At 35.6% G+C, this 18,953-nt stretch overlaps 2 protein-coding genes and 1 pseudogene across 2 annotated transcripts in view; 1 reads left to right on the forward strand and 2 right to left on the reverse strand.

Moving 5' to 3' along the window:
• The first annotated feature begins 420 nt into the window (after positions 1-420).
• LOC105095989 (large ribosomal subunit protein eL32-like) lies at positions 421-1,387 on the forward strand. Its single transcript, XM_064491255.1, has one exon. The coding sequence runs from the start codon at positions 853-855 to the stop codon at positions 1,258-1,260; it is 408 nt and encodes a 135-aa protein (XP_064347325.1). The 5' UTR covers positions 421-852; the 3' UTR covers positions 1,261-1,387.
• A 126-nt stretch (positions 1,388-1,513) lies between these two features.
• LOC105096008 (cyclin-G2-like) lies at positions 1,514-2,789 on the reverse strand (annotated as a pseudogene).
• Positions 2,790-5,194: 2,405 nt separating this feature from the next.
• The window catches only part of CAPS2 (calcyphosine 2), a 37,838-nt gene continuing 24,079 nt past the window's right edge, over positions 5,195-18,953 (reverse strand). Inside the window, exons 13-18 of the mRNA XM_064491546.1 lie at positions 17,351-17,469; positions 16,279-16,358; positions 14,528-14,682; positions 11,403-11,522; positions 9,246-9,342; positions 5,195-7,309 (exon numbers count right to left, since the gene is read on the reverse strand). Coding sequence (XP_064347616.1) covers positions 7,134-7,309; positions 9,246-9,342; positions 11,403-11,522; positions 14,528-14,682; positions 16,279-16,358; positions 17,351-17,469 — 747 coding nt within the window. The 3' untranslated portion in view covers positions 5,195-7,133. The remainder of the gene's footprint in view (positions 7,310-9,245; positions 9,343-11,402; positions 11,523-14,527; positions 14,683-16,278; positions 16,359-17,350; positions 17,470-18,953) is intronic.

Raw genomic sequence — 18,953 nt, forward strand, 5'->3', positions numbered from 1 at the left:
TATATCATCCTTGTTAAGCTTATGTCAGTGAATGTAGACTTTCAGACCTGCCATATTTCTGCCATAATTCTAGGCGGTATCAGTGTGCATGTGAACAAAGATAACATCCTAACTTCAAATTCCCTAGACCTCTTTCACCGTACCCCTTCCTCCTCTGCACAACAGCCCTCCTTCAAAGGACATCCTTTTAATAGTTCATTCAGAAATCTCAAAGTTCCACATTCCATCCTTTGTGAACAAATTTGAGTTTTTTTCATCTCCCTTATACAGTCCTTCCCACCAGATCTGCAAACCCTTTCCTTTTCCCCTTTCCTTTGGGTGAATCAGTCCCATCCTAAGTTACCTTCCTTCCTTGCCGAGCTTGGTCTTCAAGGTTGTGCTTCTGAAGTTTAGCGTCATCAGCCACCTGCGAAACCTAAATCCTAGAGCAGTGACAGTTAACCTTCTTTGTTTCTACAGTGTGATAGTTGAGAATGCAGGATTTAAATATCCCCTGATTCTTTGATTTCACAGTACTATAAATTCACGGTTTTCAGCTTTGGGTAGGACCTCAGCATCCACTGCACACTTACTTGTCCTTGATCAGTTCCTTCTACCCTTCCCCTCAATACCCACTCAGAACTTGCACCTCATCTTCACTCAGACGCTTCTTTTATTCTCAGATATCAAAATCTCCTACTTTATACTTCATCAGGAAAAAAAAAGGTTTTCTCTTTAACTCTCTACATCTTTACCCACACAATCTATTATGTGTATGGAAAAGTAGCTAAAAAATTATTTTTATTCAAGGGAAAAGAACAAGCTCTTCCTCGGCGCTGCCATGGAGGTGGCAGCCATCTCCTAGTCGGCATTATGGCCGCCCTCAGACCCCTCGTGAAGCCCGAGATCATCAAAAAGAGGACCAAGGAGTTCATCCGGCACCAGTCAGACCGATATGTCAAAATTAAGTGGAACTGGCGGAAACCCAGGCGCACTGACCACAGGGTGCGCAGGAGTTTCAAGGGCCAGATCCTGATGCCCAGCATCAGCTATGGGAGCAACAAGAAAACAAAGCACATGCTGCCCAGTGGCTTGCACAAGTTCCTGGTCCACAACGTCAAGGAGCTTGAAGTACTGCTGACGTGCAACAAATCCTACTGTGCTGAGATTGCTCACAACGTCTCCTCCAAGAACCGCAAAGCCATTGTGGAAAGAGCAGCCCAGCTGGCCATCAGAGTCACCAATCCCAACGCCCAGCTGCGCAGCGAAGAAAACGAATAGACAGCTCGTGCACATTGTGTTTGTGTTAATAAAACCACGAAACTCAAAAAACAAAACAAAACAAAACAAACAAACAAAAAACAAAGGAAAAGAGCAAATGTGCCAATATTTAAATTATTTCCCATCATTTTAGAGGTCCTAACCCAGCTGAGAGCTTAGAATATGAAAATAGACCAGATCTGATCTGAGTAATTACAGACAACAGGTGTTCCAGTCTTTGTAGTCCTGCCTAGATAGGGGCTGGACTAAAACATTACCTACATCCCCATTTATTGCTTATAAACCACATGTATACTTTAAATTCTGACACAGTGCAGTTAGGTTTATAAAATAGGAAACACAGGGACTGTGCCACTTTTAAGTTGAAAAAGACAGTGCATCTTTGATCACTGAGATGGAGAGACAGCTGCTGGGACTTCATTCTCCAAGTTCACATCTTCCGAGTGTTCGCTTTCACTTTTGTCAAGACAGCTATCCGCTGGTACTGTTGACAACTCAGGGACACCACAGTTGTTGTCTTGGAGGGTCTGGGCTCTGCACCCAGAAACAATCCAAACCAACTTCTTGCAACAATCAAGAGAAAACATTCCGCTAATCATTTAGAAACTTCTTCCCTCCAGTAAAAGAACTCAGTATCATTGATCTTTGAATGCTTTATAACAAGCAGAAGGATGTGCAATAATTTAATGAATTACATTTCTACTTACAGATTGAGAAGGCACAAAGCTAATACAGATGGCTTTGCTTTTGAAAAGACTAGTAGAAAATTGCAAGCTTTCAGCTGTGCTTCCAGTTTATCAAGGCTCAATATTTCTTTCCTTTCTGAAATATGAAGAAGTATAATAGTCTTATGTAAGCAAAAAAAAAAGTTCAATACAGCAGTATGTTCCATTTCATAGTTCTGATTTTTTTTCCAAAAATTTTCTTCCTTGATTTTTTGTTAGAAGCAGTGCATTTACATTGACTAGTTCAGATTACGTTATGAGGAGATGAAACATTGCATTTTTCTTCAACTATTCTGGTAGCCAGCCAAAACAGCAGACTCCAATGCAAGAGAACTTTTAGGTTTCACCTTCAAACGAGCCAAGGATCTGTCCAAAATATTGACAGCCAGGATAAAAATTGATGTGCAAGATGGAAAATTTTAAAATGGGTTAAATCTCTGAAATCTTGACACGTCTCTGTCTTCAGCACACTATGTTATTATTCTCAGGGGTAGCCGTTTTCTACGGCTCTGCCCATTTCTCTTGTGGTTGGAATTTCTGTTTCTATACCTGGTAGAGTTTCAGCAGCTCAGGGGGCTGGACTTTTTCCAGATTGCTAAGACCTAAGCCCGCATTTCCCTCACCAGGTGGGAGATGCAACATCTGGCCTAGAGAGGGCTGAGCACACAGGACCATGATGGACTCTTTCCTTGGTCAAGGACCCACCAGCTCACCAGTGCCCCCAGCAAGCATCCAACCCTCCCCTGCCGCTGCCATCTCTTCCTCATCCTCACATCTCAGCTTCACACTACTGCCCATCACCATCCTCCAACCGGCAGCACCTATCCTGCAGACTCTCGTCTCCAGGCAGCACTGGGGCCAATGCCATGCCATCAGCAGAAGCTGAAGCCAGCTTGACCTGATTCATAATATTCTTAATTTCTAAAGTTAAAAATTGTTCTTTGATTTTTCTTTTTTCATAAGATTCCATTTTTGTTTCATAAGCAGATTGTCTTTTCTTATATCCTTGATGATATTACCTGTGACTTTTTTGGTTCTCTGTTCCACTCATTGTTTTTGTCCAAGAATACTTAAACACAACAGGGACCTTGACTGGGTTCTCCTTGCATAACATTTGTCACCAGATAGGTAATTTTTTTAATTCAAATCCTTCCAAATATCTTTACCTTGCTTGGATATCCAAAAACTATACAAATCAACTTACATGGGTTATTAAAGAGAGAAGTCTGAAAATGTGTATCCACTAATACAGTTCTAAAATCTATGTGATCAAATCTCCAAAATCTTTGCTGTTTCAGCTGAACACTTCAATTGCTTCTCAATAACACCTTGATAAAGCTAATGTTCTCAGAATGGTGAGCTATTTAGTATTCCCCTGGGATGACATAAACAGTCCTTCCATGCTCCACTGTGCCTAGTTTATGCCTGTGTTTAGCAATCATGAACTAGGCTTTGGAGTTTTTAACTCCACTCCTTCAGGCATTGTGCCATGCCGTATTTTGTTTTGTGATGCTGACCGCAGTGTCGACAGAGAATTGCAGCTGTGAGCTGACGACTGAATTAGGAGTAACTAATTTAGCTGTGCACAAGTAATAGATTCTTTATGGTACTTACCTGTGATTTCCCCAGCCTCCCTAAAACCACTGAGGTAGGTGAGAATTAGCTACTCTTCCTGATTTCACTACCCGGTTATAATGATACAAATTTGTAATTCTGCCACACACATCAACGCTCATTAAAGAAGCACATTTTAGCAAGGAGGCGCAAAGAGGTTCTACAACCCATTCTGTAAGATCAGTGAAGTCCCAGCGGTTGGCCCTTCGGGGCGCTCCAACCACCGCCACGCCTCAGAGGCTCACCAGAGGAAGCAGCAGTAACACTGGGGGAGGGATCCTGTTACCCTGTTACAACTGGTCAGTCAGAAGTCCTACTCCACAGGTGGGCCCCAACGCCATTCAGGACTCAAGACAAGACACTGTTTTCATGAGCAAAACCCACTGTACTTAGAAGGCAAATTACCAGGCATCCCATATCAACTAAGCCCCAGATAACTGGAGTGAATGTAGCCCCTGAGTGGTGAGGCCTTGCCGATAAAGTGCAGTCTGTGCATTGTTTATTAGGGAAACACCACCCCTATGACTGAAGTTTGCATTAAATTGCACATTCAGACTACTTACATGGTCTGTGCTGAAGTGTTTTCATGCAAAAGTGTTCAAATGTAAGAACCATAACAATTGCTGCTGAGTAAATCATCCATTTATCCTTACAATAAAAGTGGGAGGCCATGACAGGAGCGCCTTCCCTGATCAGTTACTAACACATCCCTGTCAACCCACTGGGTTCTCTCTCCCCTCTCCTGCTTGGCTTGTGTTACACAGATTCAGTTCCTTCTATTTCTTTGAGCACTTTCGCTTAGATGTGTGTTCTTGCTGGTCAACCTAGCAGTGGTTACAGTTCATCACCGTACATATCACTGTAAACTATAATCTCACAAATGCATTTTAAATAATCTGCAGTAAGCATAGTTTATTTTACACAATTCTCTCCTGAGGTAACTGACAACTTAGACTGACTGGAAATCCCAAGTAATTAATAAACTAAGACGTGTTTTATAGCCGTATCAAAATTATGAATCATCCTAAGTGACTGTCCCTGTGCAGAGTCACTGGCTCATTAAGCACATATGTTTATATACTATACAATTTAAAACAAGAACATATACTTTTATCCATACTATACTCTAGTTGTTCCATCATACAAATGTATAATCTTTACCAATGAAAATACAGCTAAAAATTCCTAAATTATATCCCCTTTTTAATAAAATGTAAATTTTCCCTAAAAATTCTGTAAAACGTTACTGATAAGAATAGAAATAGTAAAATCAATATATAGAATTCAATAACACAGGATGGTTAATTGGGAAGCAATTCTACACCACAAACAAGTAACTAGATCTAGAGAAAACAAAATACGCTTAACTATAAACTACATGTAACATCATCACAACATATAACTTAATATTTGAAAGGTAATCAAGAGATTTGTAGAATATGAAGACTATTGAGAATAGAATTTCAAAAGTCAGTTATTATGCTGTGGATATTTGAAAATGTAACTTAAACTGAATACAAAAAATAGATTTTACTATACCAAAGCCCAAGAAAAATGCAGGCAGTGAAGCAAAAGCAGAATGATTTATTGTGTCACCAATTATAATTTAATGAAATATGCCAAATAACATATTGAATATGCATTTTCTAGCTTTACATGGAAATAACAGTATAAAATAATAAGAAATTAACTACAAAAGAGTCTTTTTAAACTCCTAAAGAGAAAATTCCTATAAATAACTACATGTGAATATTTATATTAAGAGGGTGGAGGTTTATTTAAGACTACGTGGTCATACAAATATGTTAAATCCTAGAAGAATCTCCTTTTTCTTTTTTAAACAATATGACAGTCTATACATTTTCTGATTATAGTCACTGGAAAACATGACAGTATTAAGAATATATTTGTTAAGGAAAACTAAGTAAAAATGTATCAGTAAAAAATACTACATACATATTGAACACCCAGGGTATTAGTCATTTTAACATAAAAACAATTTGTAGAATTTAAGATGATTATAGGTGGGTGGAAACATTTTTCCAAGAAAAAGAATATGACTCAGAAATAGTGTTTTAGACTTGTTTCTGTCAAAACCTTCCAGCATATTGTTTTCATTATAATAACCTAATTGGAAAAAAAAATCCCCAAGGCATAAAGAATTTAGCTAGTGAAGATAGCACTAAAATGTACAGATTTTGCTTCTGAAATTTCAGCAATAAATTTTATTACCTCCTCAACTCTTGGAGAAGTACTACTTTGAATTCATTTGGTTCACACATACCTCATTTCTGATAATGTTGCCAAGGGGTCTGGATGAATGAAGTTATATGCTGAAATTCATATTCCACAAAGTCTATAGTCTCATTTTTGAACCACTTCTTATTTGGCTTGACACTGTTTTTTTTTTCCTAATTCATGTTATCTTAATATTTAAATTAAAAATTATGAACCTGAAAACAACTCTGTAAGTTTCCCATTCTGTCTGTATTTCCAAGGAGCAGTGAGGAACACAGAAGAATTTAGAAAGAATGATCACAGCACCTCTAACTGTTAAATAATATCTATTTAGAAGAAAATGTTTCGGTTATTTAGTAAACCAAAAAGAGGTGTTATTTAGAATACCATTTTAGGATACAAATTAACTTTTTACATTTTGATGAAGAATTACTAAATTATCGCCTAGTCCATATAAGTGATAGTGTACTTTTAGAGATCTTTATTTTATTTAACATTTTAAGAAAACATTTCCCTTTCCATATTGTACTGTTTCTAGCTAAACAATAATTCTGTGCAGGTAATAAGAATTGCAGTTGAGAACAGAATAAAAGAACAGATAGAACTGGTCACTAGAAAATGACATTGTGCTCTATTGAACAAACGGCAGCACACGATGTAGAAGACAAGAATTCACCAGACAAGTCAGTGTTTAAATAAGCATTTTAGGAGTAAATCTCCATCATTCTAAATAGTTAAGTTGCAGAAAACATCTCTAGTAACACTGCATGCAAAATTTCTCTTGTATATCCTTTAATTCATTTAATGTGTTCAGATAGTTGAAACAAGTTGAGCTATTTCATTCTCACAGGCTTTGAGTCCAAGTCCAATTCATCAGATGGAGAATGGTGGCAATTATACTTTGTGGAATGGGGAGCAGAAAAACAATGGACAAGAAACTCGGTTACTATATAGCTGTTCTCCTGTCACTTGATAGAGATGTTTCTTTCCTGTGAAGACTAATTTTTTAAATGAACTCTAAAATACACTCAAGATAAGTAAAAAAAAAAAAAAAAGTCAAAAAAGAGAGATCTTTATAAACGTATAAACAGACAAGGATTTGTACATGTGTATGAACCTACACAGACACTTACATCTGTCTTTCTGAATGTTTCTCTTTCCAGACTCAACTTTTTTGAGAAAACAACAAACAGTAAAGAGAGCCCTAGAAAAATATATTCCAGTGTTTGATACTTTACATTCAACTCATCTCTCCTTTAAAATGCTTAGCACTGATAACACACTCATTTTAAAAAACTAAATCCCCCATGGAGTACGTAAGATATGAACAAAATCTTCATCATCTACTATCCCTATGCTTAGACCTTCATAGTAATCTTCAAATTCACCATATGACACTTCTTCAGACTTGCTGCAGGCATCTTTTAATGTTTCTAGGAAAGATGATTTGATTTCTTCCTCTGTGAAATGTCCTGTAAAACAGTACTGTGAAATAATGTCCTTAAAAGTCCAGTAAAACAATTGATGATGATAAAGAAATACTTAAGTCACCTTATGAAATACTCATCACCTTTTGAAATCTTTTCAACAATGTGAAATCTTATGTCAAACTGCCCTCCTATTTATTTAAGCATTTTCTTGCATGGACTAGAATTTAATCATGAGGACTTTAATACACATTTGAGGCATCTTTTAAGCCTCTGACAGGGTGTATCCTTTAAGTGCAGGCAAAATAATAGTACTACTGTACACATTCCTGTAATTTTTTGATGATTTAGGGGACTCGGTTTCATTCCCATTAAAAATGAGGAAAGAAGAAAACAAGTAAATAACATCAACGATTTATAGGCTGTTAACACAGTAATGCAATGTGTGAAAGGCATTGGTTACTTTATGAGGCGGTTACTCATAACTGCAGCTAGAAAATATTACTGTAAACACCAGATTCAGAGGCCTGTGAACATTTTTGCTGGAAGAACTTTCCATTGATTAAATCATTCTGTTTCAATCTCTGACATTAAGTAGAACGTTTCCACTCCTCTATTAACATTAAAAATTAAAATTATAGGGCAGTTGTATTCTATAGTATTTAACAGTATATAATCAGAATTATACATTAGAAAGAAAGTATTCATAAAATATAAATTACAAATGGTCAACAAATAAGCAAAAATATGCTTAACCTCCCTAGTAACCAGGGAAATACAAATAAAATTTTTTTAGCCTATCAGACTGGCAAAAATCCAGGGTGCTGGCGAGGTGGTGGGGGGAGTTAATTTCCAGTTAGCGGCAGTATAATCTAGTTTAGCCGTCTTACAATGCAATTTGGAGGTATCAATTAAAATTTGAAATGTAGATACTCTAGGTCTTGATATTGCCCCAAGGAAACAGCAGAAAATGGGCCTAAGGAGTAACGAATAAGCATGTTGATTGCCTCACTGGTTGCACGTCAATAATAAGAAATGAAAAGTCTACCAGTGGAAGACTAACTAGGTAAATTGTACTACACTGGTTTTTAAAAACCATGATAGGCAGCAGATAAAAATAAGGTGACTCCATGTGGATTAACATGGAAAAGGCACCAAAACATACTGGCAAGTGTAAAAAGCAATATGGTTAGTGTATTTTCCACATCAAAAAAGCCATCTTTGTACACATGAAACTAACATTGTAAATCAACTATACTTCGATAAAAAATAAGAATTAAAAAATTAAAATATCTTCCAAAAGTATTAGATATTTATACTACACATACAGCTATGAAAATTCATACGGTAAGGACCAAAATATATATATTAAATGATAACATACCTCTATAGAGGGAAATGTAATGGAAAGAGGGGAGTTACTGTGGCCAAATGCTTGCTTTCTAATAAAATTTTATTTATAAATTAATTATGCAAAAATTAAAGCCAGAAGAAACACAGCAGGTGTTGAATCTCTAGAATTACTCTGAGCTACTTTCTATATCCTCAAATTTTGGTAGACTTACGTATGTTCATTGTATGTGAAGCTCCATTCCTAGAGAAAGACGTTCCCTGATTCCACCTTAAATCTTCGAGCATAAGCAGGTACAGTAAAATTACCTAGAGAATCTGCACGTGTCATTATCTGTTCTCTAAACTTACTCTGTGTTTCTAACTCAGAATTGTTACTGTCTCCTCGACAGGAAACAAAAGTTCAATATCAGTTATAAACATCAAAGAAAAAATTAAGTACCAGCAACAAGCCTATGAAGTTTTAGATGAAGAAGGTCAAATAGCTCTTACATTTCTGGTTTAAAACATTATTGTTTATTTCTTACCTTAACGGCCTCAAGTCCACATTATAAATTAATACAATTTAAAGATATTACCATTATTAACTAACATTTTAGAAATCTAATGCATTTTGACTCATAGTAATTACCTGACATTACTTGAGGATGCTTCTTTGCACAATAACATTTTTTTATGTCTATCGTAGACACACTGCCTGTTTTGTTAAAATCCAGTTTCATGAAAGCCTAAATAGAGAGAGAAAGGTTATTTTTCTCCACTATGAAATCATTAGAGCCTAATTTTTCTATTCTACAATAGGGTATTTTTGAGCTCTAAACAGGACAGTTTAAAGTACTAAATCGGTATATGAAGGAAGCATCCTGAACACAGGGAGAGAGACATTAGGTAACCTGCACTTAAGTATTAATTCTACCACTTTCTAGCACCTTGACCTTGAGAAAGTAACTTAATCTCTGTTGCCCTGGCTTTCCTCTTCTGCATACTGAGGAGTTGAGCAAAAGACCTCTCAGGTAACTTTCAGCTCTAGGATTCACATGAAATTGATAAATGGCCAAGACAAATTGCCAGGACTATTTTGACTCAAAAAATGAACTTGCAAATATTCCAACACTAAAATCAATGAGAAGGTAAAGTAACTTTTAAATGGGTTTTGTTACTCAATTTCCTGAAATTTAACATTACCTTTTGAAATGCTGGTTGTTGTACTGCACCTCTAACTCAACACAATTCTGAGTATCATAAAATAAATTTTATTGAGGAGTGGGTTCATAGGGATGCACAACTGACCCAAAGCAACATCCCACATTTGCAAAAGAGCCGAAACTAGAATCGAGTTTGTTTATTCACAATAATATCGCAGATATATGGTAACTGTTATGGGCTGAATTGTATCCTCCCCACAATTTATATGTTGAAGCCCTAACCCCCAGGACCTCAGTGTGAGACTGAATTTGGAGAAAGAGCCTTTAAAGAGGTAATTAAGTTAAAATGAAGTCATTAGGGTGGGCCCTAATCCAGTATGACTGCTGTCCTCATAAAAAGAGGAGATCAGGACACAGAGAACACAGATGGAGGGCTGACAGTGTGAACACAAAGGAATAAGACAGCCAGTGACAAGCCCAGGAGAGTAGCCTCAGGAGCAGCCAAACCTGCTGACACCTTGACCTCGTGAGACAATACAATACTGCTGTGTAAGCCACCCAGTCTGTGGTTTATGTTATGCGAGCCCGAGCAAACTAAGACTGTACTTTGTAAGTCTACTTTTGTCCTCTCTTCCAGCACCAAGATTTAAGAAAGAGAAACCCAGCCATCACTTTCTACTCCTGATACCCAGATCTATCACCAGGACATGTAAAGTACAAATAAATGCAGATTTAAACATATTACGTGGTGGATTTGTTTAACACATGGTTTTAATTTTGTCTTTTGGCCAGTAAAGATAAAGATTTTGATATTTTTCTATTTGAGACTTGTGCCTGATGTAATTGTTTATACTACTCTATACATAATAGCTATGTTTCAACCTTAGGTAGATATATACTTTACAGTAGATACATATACAAAAGGAAAAGAAAACTACTTTGCTCAAAAGTATGCTCTAAAAGTGGCTGCCAGAATCTAAGTACTATAAACTCTCCTACAAAAATCAGGTCTCCTGTTTCTATTATAATGTAACATGGTCATTTTTACATTTAGCATTCATATTTAAAAAGTAGAGAAACATCTTTTAGTCATCATCCTAAAATAATATGCATGAACCTTGACACTGGGACAGCTTTATAATGCTAATAATTTTACATGTATCCTCTCATTCAATCCTTATACCAGCTCTGTGAGATAAGAAACTGAGGCTTGGAGATATTTACTAACAGATATAGACATATAACTATATGGAGCCAGCAGTTTTTGGAATTAGTAATTTGTGAACTGAAATCTAATCTCAGATTTTATTTTCCTTTTATAATATTTTCCTAACTTATGCACAAGTAATTTTTGCTTTATCCTGGGTAGATTTGTATGGGTATGTGTGTGTGTGTTTTACTAAACCCAAAATACATTACAAGTAAAGGGATTTAAAACATTTTCGATGATAATTCATTAAAGTTTTAAAAGAATGTACCTGGAGGGGTGGGTATAGCTCAGTGGTAGAGCACATGCTTAGCATGTATAAGTTCCTGGGTTCAATCCCCAGTACCTCCATTTAAAAAAATAATAAAAGAAAAGAAAAGAATGAACCTAACAATCTATTAAAAGTAACTATTTGAAAAAGTACTTAACAAGTTACCTTTCGAACAAATGACTTCCTATATTCATTCATTTCACCAATAATGGCACGTTTGAATTCTCCGTAATCAACCTTGCCATTGTCATTGTCATTTAGAATTAGCCACAGAGACTCAAAATCCTAGAAATAATCACGTAGAGATCACTGTTACACCTTTAAGTTATATATGGCCACAATAATCCTCACAGTAGTATTTTGTTATATCTTTTGTAGCCCAGACAAGGTAGTGGACTTAATAAGAAGATTCCAGAAAGTTACATTTAAATCCAATGAAAGATACTAAGAAAGCTATTTAGAACTCTGTTGTGGACAGTTCCATAAAGTTAAGAACCATTTAGCAATAAATTACAGATTATGTTTTTTAAGTTTAATTCCTTTCAATTAAAAAAAAAACCTTACCAATTACTTGAATTTGACCATTTAATTATTTTTAATGTGTTATATCTGTGATAATTAAGAAGTCACTTCGTGTCCTGGAATGCCTCCAATTGCATTAGGTCTACTAATTGTATTTCTTCTAGTCTTCATACTTGAAAGAATAGATTTGAATGACTCTAAAGTTATTACATAATTTACATGGAAAGGTGTTGTTTTGAGTAAATCCTTATACCAGTTTATTTTACCATTGCCACTTATTTCTTTGGCAAATGTGCTATTTAATAGAATATTCTATTCACAGAGCTCCTACCAAAAAAATTACATCATGAGATTTTCTTAAACTCAAATAAATATATTTCCAATGCTCTTGTCAAGTTGTTAGCTTTAAACAAGCGTGTAAATAAAACGTCTAGCAAGATGATTGACAAATAATGGGTCCACCCTAAAAATATTCTCTTCTACTTCCTCCTATTTTTTTCAATTAAAACTTTAATAAGAAAAACTTAAGATTCCTTGCCTTTCCACAGTTCTCAACAACCCATATATTTTTTTTGTCTGTTGTAATATCCTGTACATAAACAGACTTTAAGGTCTATAAAATGAACTTTAACTGTGAAAGTGAGCTTAACCTTTAAAATCATAAGTAATATGGAAAAAATTCATGGGATACTAGAATTAAAAGACACTGCTTGAAGAATGAAAAAAAAAGCAACTTTCAAGAATTGAATAATTTGCCAACAGTGACAATAGATTCATATAACTCTCTTTCCAAAGTATGGTGCAGAATGGAAAAAGATAATTCAGTTGATAAAAAACTAAGGTAAATTTATTGATAGTAGCTCTTTATCAATTGGGCTATTTAGGTGGCATTTTTTTTTTATTTCAAATCAGCAAGAATGACTTTGCCATCCCCCAAAACTAGTGCCAGAATTAGACCCCAGGTTGGTGATTCTTATGTTCTTGTTTTTGCTTCTCATTGCATGGACAGTCTCCAGTGATATTACAGAGGGCAAAAAACAAAACAAAACAAAACAAAACAAAAAAAAACAGGGAATATTATTTCAAAAATGAGAAAAAGGGGAAACATACTCATATTTTCATAATACATATTTTCCCTATGTTAGAGGTCAAATAATTATTTTAGTTTTTATTCCTGAATCTAATCATAAAAATTAGGTAAATCAACCACAAAGAGAAGTCTTATGGTAATTCAGAAAAAGTACTAGACTGTTTCAGAATATCTGGATTCTGGTTCTCTCTCAATTATGAATTATCTGTGTTATTGTGGATAAAGACACCACATCTTTCTAATTTTCTATTGCTGTTTTTTTTTATTATTATTATAAAAGGAAGAGATGAAGTTAGATGATCCCTAGTGTGTGTCACTAGGTGGGACACAAGATTAAACTTTGTAAAAGACACAAAAGACAGGTACTTCACAAGAATGACAAGCAACACCATTCTGGCACACAATTTTACAGGTGATAAGGCATATTTCCCATGTAATTTTCTCTTGTGAGCTTCAAAGCAACTCTGACTTTATCTGGATTGCCCAGGCAGAGCCTGTCAACCAGAAAAGTGAAAAGACCTATTCAAGATCACACAGTTCAAGTATTAAGGCTAGAACTTGAACCTGCCTCTCATAAATTCCATTTCCAGTGTTCCTTTCACAAAATATACTGTATCTTGTGACAAGACCACTTGAAACAAGAGAGAACAATGCGGGAGGATCCCTTATCTGAAACCCTTGAGGTAGATGTGTTTCAAATTCATATGCTTTTGGAATAAAATCCAAGCTTCTTAACATGGCACGCTAGGCTTTAATGGGATGCACCATGCTGGGTCTATTTCTCTCCATTCTTCTCTTTTTCTTCCTTCCATCTATCTGTCCATTTCAACTCATGTGTCGTCTATTTATTCAGCACCTGTCAAATGCCAGTTTCTATTCAAGGTGTTAGAAATAGAGCAGGAAACCAGAAGCACCGTGGTCTCTGCCCTGATGGGACTGACATTTTATTTGCAGGCAGAGCTGGAAAATACTTACAAAGTGGCATAAAGAAGACAAAATGGGCAAATGGTGGAGAGAGGACCAGGGATCAGACGGGATGCTCCTTGTGAGGAGGTGTCAGCGTGGTGCTTTCAGTAGAGAAACATTGAATGATGAGAAAATCCAGCCATGCAAAGATCCAGTGTTAAGATTACTTATATCAGCGGGAACGGCATGTGTGAAGGCTCTGGGGCAATTCCTGGAACCCGTTCACTCCTTCTTCCCTTTGCGAAGTGTCTGATCCATGCTCCCCCCTCCCTTCACCTGCTTAATTCCTCCTCATCCTTCAAAACTCAGCTCAGATATATCTTCCTCCAGGAATCCTATGAACTTCCTTCTTTTTCCCTATAACCTGGCTTGGGATTTATCCCATGTGTTCGGAGCGTTCTCTATTTAATATATCATATTGTTTTGTAATCATCTCTATCTTTCTTTCCTTTGATTATGAAGACCCTAAGGGTACAGAGTACGTCTTCTCAGAGCTTAGAACAACGCCTGCTTCTCAGGCTCTTGATAACTATATGAGGGAGGAATGAATGTTGACATTTAGAAAATCAACAGGACTTGCCTGATGGCTTAACACTGATAATGGGGCATCAAGAAGGAGACAAATGAAATCCTAAAATTTTAGTAGAAAAGTGAATAAGACCACCTAAGAATAATATGTCATTCACTGCAGAGAATCATCTGTGGTACATACGTTTTCAGATACTTCTAAGTCAAATACTTCCAGAGCCTGCTTAAAATCTGCCTTATTTAAAAGTCCATTTCCTTCCTTGTCCACTTGTCGAAGGTATTTTCCCAATCTAGTCAGAATACGAACACCTCTTTTATGTAGCTGTTCTCTTAGCACATCTGTTTAGGAAAAAGAGAGATGGAAATGAATTGTTCCTATGCACAAATGTATCAAATTGCAGTTGTCTCTCTGGTAAGAAAATTAAAGCTGGTATCACTGATGTAAGGGATGTGAATATGCAACCAGAGCATATGTATGACTGACAAAAGGCTTTGAAAAACAGAACGCTTTTAGTAATGGGGGTTAAAAATCACATGTAAATATACCAGAACTATAGCACCACTGTGTGGTGGAAGTGTTACACTTTAAATATAGAGGGAAAAAATGGCTCAGTTTAACAGCATGAAAATAACCTACATGCTACAAATCAAATCTTAGTTTTAAAAAATTTTCCAGGCTTCCTCTTCATCGAATGAGCCCATACCTTTAATTTCTTTCCTCTTTCTTTACTGTTCCCAACTGATCTACAAACACAGACTGATTTGCTTGGCATCAATGTATCCCTTCAAAATTTCTAAAGTAGTTTGAAATCTTCGAGTTGGAGCTTATATATTAAACAGCATCAAGGCTTTGGAGTGCTATCTTATACATTTAAAGTGACCTTTTATTCTAGGAATTTACAAGGAGGTATCTTCCCAGGCCCATTTTCTTTGTTGGACAGATTTCCTTTGATGCAGTTTGTACCATCTTTACTTAAGAAAATATAGGCAACTTTACCAAAGCAGTTATTAAATACAAAGATAATACATTAGATGAAAAAATTAATGCCACTAGATACAACAATGACAAATATGGTATTGACCACGCTAGAACAGAGAAACTGATTTACTGACAACGGCAACAAGAATATTTGAGAGTTTCAATACACTCCCCGACAACTTAAATCTGTTTCTACACTTCTTACTCCTATATCATCTTTTTGTGATAAATTAGGATTTTTTTAAATTTATAAATTATATATTAATTTCTGTGATTACTTAACTCCTTCCTCCCTTCTTGACTCTGAGATTCAACCAAGGAATTGTCTATGGGGACCTAGTACACTGCAGTGATTACAAGAGTGGACTCGAGAAACAAATTTGTGAAATGTTATATACATATATATATATATATTTCACTTATTACCTGCAACAACTCTGGAAAGGTAATAAAACAGGTTATTAGCCCCATTTTAGAGATAAAGAAAGAGGAGCAAGGGATTTACACAAAGTCATGCGTCTGTTCAATGGCAGAGTCCAAACATGAGTCTGGCTCCTGGTCTAGCATTTCTTTTTACAGTGGAGCCACCACAGATGCCTTTAGGGTACCACCTGATGCATAAGACAAGCACCATACTGCAAAAAGTACTCATATGCATTTCATGAGTAAAACCCGTACTATCCAGCACTTTCTAAAATTCTTAAATCCATAAATCATGTAATACTAGACATTCAGTTAGACAGGATCATTAAAGTAGGAGAAATGCTAAAATATATTCTTTAAAATATGCACATATGTACGTGTGTGTGTATAAACTTCTAAAAGATAGGAAAGCAAGTAAGAAATATAACTCAAGTGCCATAAAACTAAGAAACAGCTGGAAAACCCTGCTTTACGACTTACAAAGAAAATGGTTGAAAACTCAAACTACCTGAGAAGATAGTAACGACACATACCTTGAATGGCCTTGAAAACCAGCCTATCATTGGCTTCTTGGTTGGTTATATCATCGTGTTCCACAGAATCAGTTCTGCAACTGACATTTTCACAGTGATAAAAATATATTGCTTTGCAATCTTGAGTATGGCAACTCTAAGCTCTTCTCTGCTCAAACAACATCAGAAGAGTGCTTAGAGATTAATCAACTCCCACCCTTACTTGCTGCTTTAATCCCTGGGGTAATTAAATATGCAAAATCAAGAGTGAAAATCTTTAAACCTCCTAAGAACTCCCTCAAACATTATACATCAGTTTTGCAGCTATTTCAATGTTCTTTCAAAATACTTAATTAAAACTATTAAATTTAAAGGCAGTTTTACATTTAAATGTGTAAAATGTTAAAATGTTATTTTAAAAAGCAAAAAAATATATATATATTGCATTCACATTGAACAATACAGTAAATGACAAAGAAACACAGATTTCCTCAGAGCCAATTTATGGGATGTGGTCTCTAATGCACAGATTGTACACCAATTATTGTCACCCTGATTATAGTTAACACCAAAAAACATTCAGCAAGGATATCATATACATTTTCTGTGATTAAAAAAACTCAAATGCACTCAAAAGCTGTTGATCCATAGCATCATTTTTTCATTATATATTTTATCAATCAACGAATATTATGCGCATGGGGACCCAAGGCATTTTTTTCGTGCTTAAAAAAAGCATCACACTAAAACTGTGGGAAAAATTTAGTGTTGTAGTGTATCCCATCTTTTAAAATGTATTACTTTGGTAGCATTAGATAAAATAAAGTGTTATAGCACAGGCAAATTAATAAATTACCTTTAACTAACTTAAAATGGGACATTTTTATCTTTACCAATTGTAACTGTTCCCACACAAGAAGTGTATTTGAATACAAGACACAGCATGTAAAGTAGACATACATAGCTATGCTTTGTTTTTTAAAAAGTAAGTCATAACTAAAACCAAAATGCTTTGGCATAGAATCTCATTTTACTATAACAAAAAGTAGTGTTTTCACTTACCTCCAAAATGACAAACGCATGTTTGACTTACTTGAGAGAATGCAAAGCGATCTGATCGACATTTGTGATTCGAAGTGTAAGCAAGGTGTTTTCTTTTATGCTTCCTGGAAGTCCGGGATGATCAGAACTCAAAAATGTCAAGTTTGCCCCCTAGAGAAAAACAAATGAATTATTGAAAGCTAGAAAGTATATAAGAAGTAAAACACAACTAATTTTAAATATTCAATATTGATTATATCGGATGTGGTATATTTTTTATTAGTGTAAAAAAGTATATTTAGAGACTATTTAGAAACCACAAAGGCTTCAGCTAACAACATAGGAAAATAACAGAACTAATTTCCCAATCAATCTCTCAATGAGAACAATCTTAGATTTAACAATTCATGGGGAAAAAAAACCCTAATTTTTTATAAGAATCAGAGGAAGAAAGAACAAGTTATTTCAATTGAAATGATGGCACTTCTGAATACAGAAATAGAGCTATTGATCCATAGAAAGATGTGCTGCAAATTTATGAACTATGATAAATTCATCTCCCTCTTTGACTCGGTCTTTTGATGACAAACAGCACATGAATGTAAAGCTAATTTTAACATAATCAGAGTATCAAGGCTTTGATGAAAAAGTTCCTATCAAAAGTCCCTAATCCAAACTTAGAAAATTGTTATTGTTTTAATTTCTGAGTTGCTCAAAGAAATGTGGTCAAATATGGACAAACACAAATTTAAAATAAGAGGCTTAATTACCTCTCTTGAAGATTAGGGAAGGGATTTCTCTCCTCTTGTTTTTCCTGGAGAATTTACTTTAGAAAACTTATAAGTACTTTCTCCAGCCCTTGAAACGTATATAAAATCTCTCAAATTATTATATTAAATACTTAAAGAGATGGTGATATGTGTAGCAGTGTCACGCATATAAGCATATGTGTGTATACATACACGTGTACATAACAATACATCTGTGGGGTCTGTGTCATTGCATCCAAAGCCGCATATGTATGTGTATGAGTGAACAAACGAGGGTGCAGTTTTACATGCGTGTGTCTATGAGGTTAAGTGCATGTTTCTATAAGTATTATCTTAACAGCTGGCACTAAAATTTATTTTAGGGAGTATTTAGGAAAAAAAGACTTCGATAGGGCATATAGAAACAAAAATATAAGTTCCAGAGTAACATCTGGAAGGCAAAAGAGACTCACCCCACCCCACCCCCCCACAAAAAAGGATAAGGTTGAATATTTATGTATGAAGAAATAGAAGATTGTGGGGAGGAACAAGAGGTGAAAGGAGTCAGAAAATTGCAAGGAGGGCCTTCACCATGGGAAATATTCAAAGGACATATTTTTAAGGATAAGGATGTCTAATAATAAACTGTAAGTTGCTTACTCTGCTGCCATATAAATCCCCCTCCATACCTCTTCACAATGTCTGCCACATCCCCAAGGTATCATATATATGGCTTGTGTGTGGCGTTGTCTCTCTCTCTCTCTCTCTCTGTGTCTCTCTCTCGGAGGTGATAAAGGAGAGCAGAGTTCCACATGTGGTTCAAGTAATATGGAACAGGGACAGTGAGAGTAAATTGTAAATTATTAGAGACAGCAGCTCCGAGCTAGAGGTAACTTTAATCTGTCT

This window comes from Camelus dromedarius, chromosome 11, assembly GCF_036321535.1.
Source record: "Camelus dromedarius isolate mCamDro1 chromosome 11, mCamDro1.pat, whole genome shotgun sequence".
Classification (NCBI taxonomy): Eukaryota; Metazoa; Chordata; class Mammalia; order Artiodactyla; family Camelidae; genus Camelus; species Camelus dromedarius.

Bases quoted from the DNA above. Each gene is read 5' to 3' on its own strand.
- LOC105095989 (XM_064491255.1), top strand. From the start codon at position 853: ATGGCCGCCCTCAGACCCCTCGTGAAGCCCGAGATCATCAAAAAGAGG.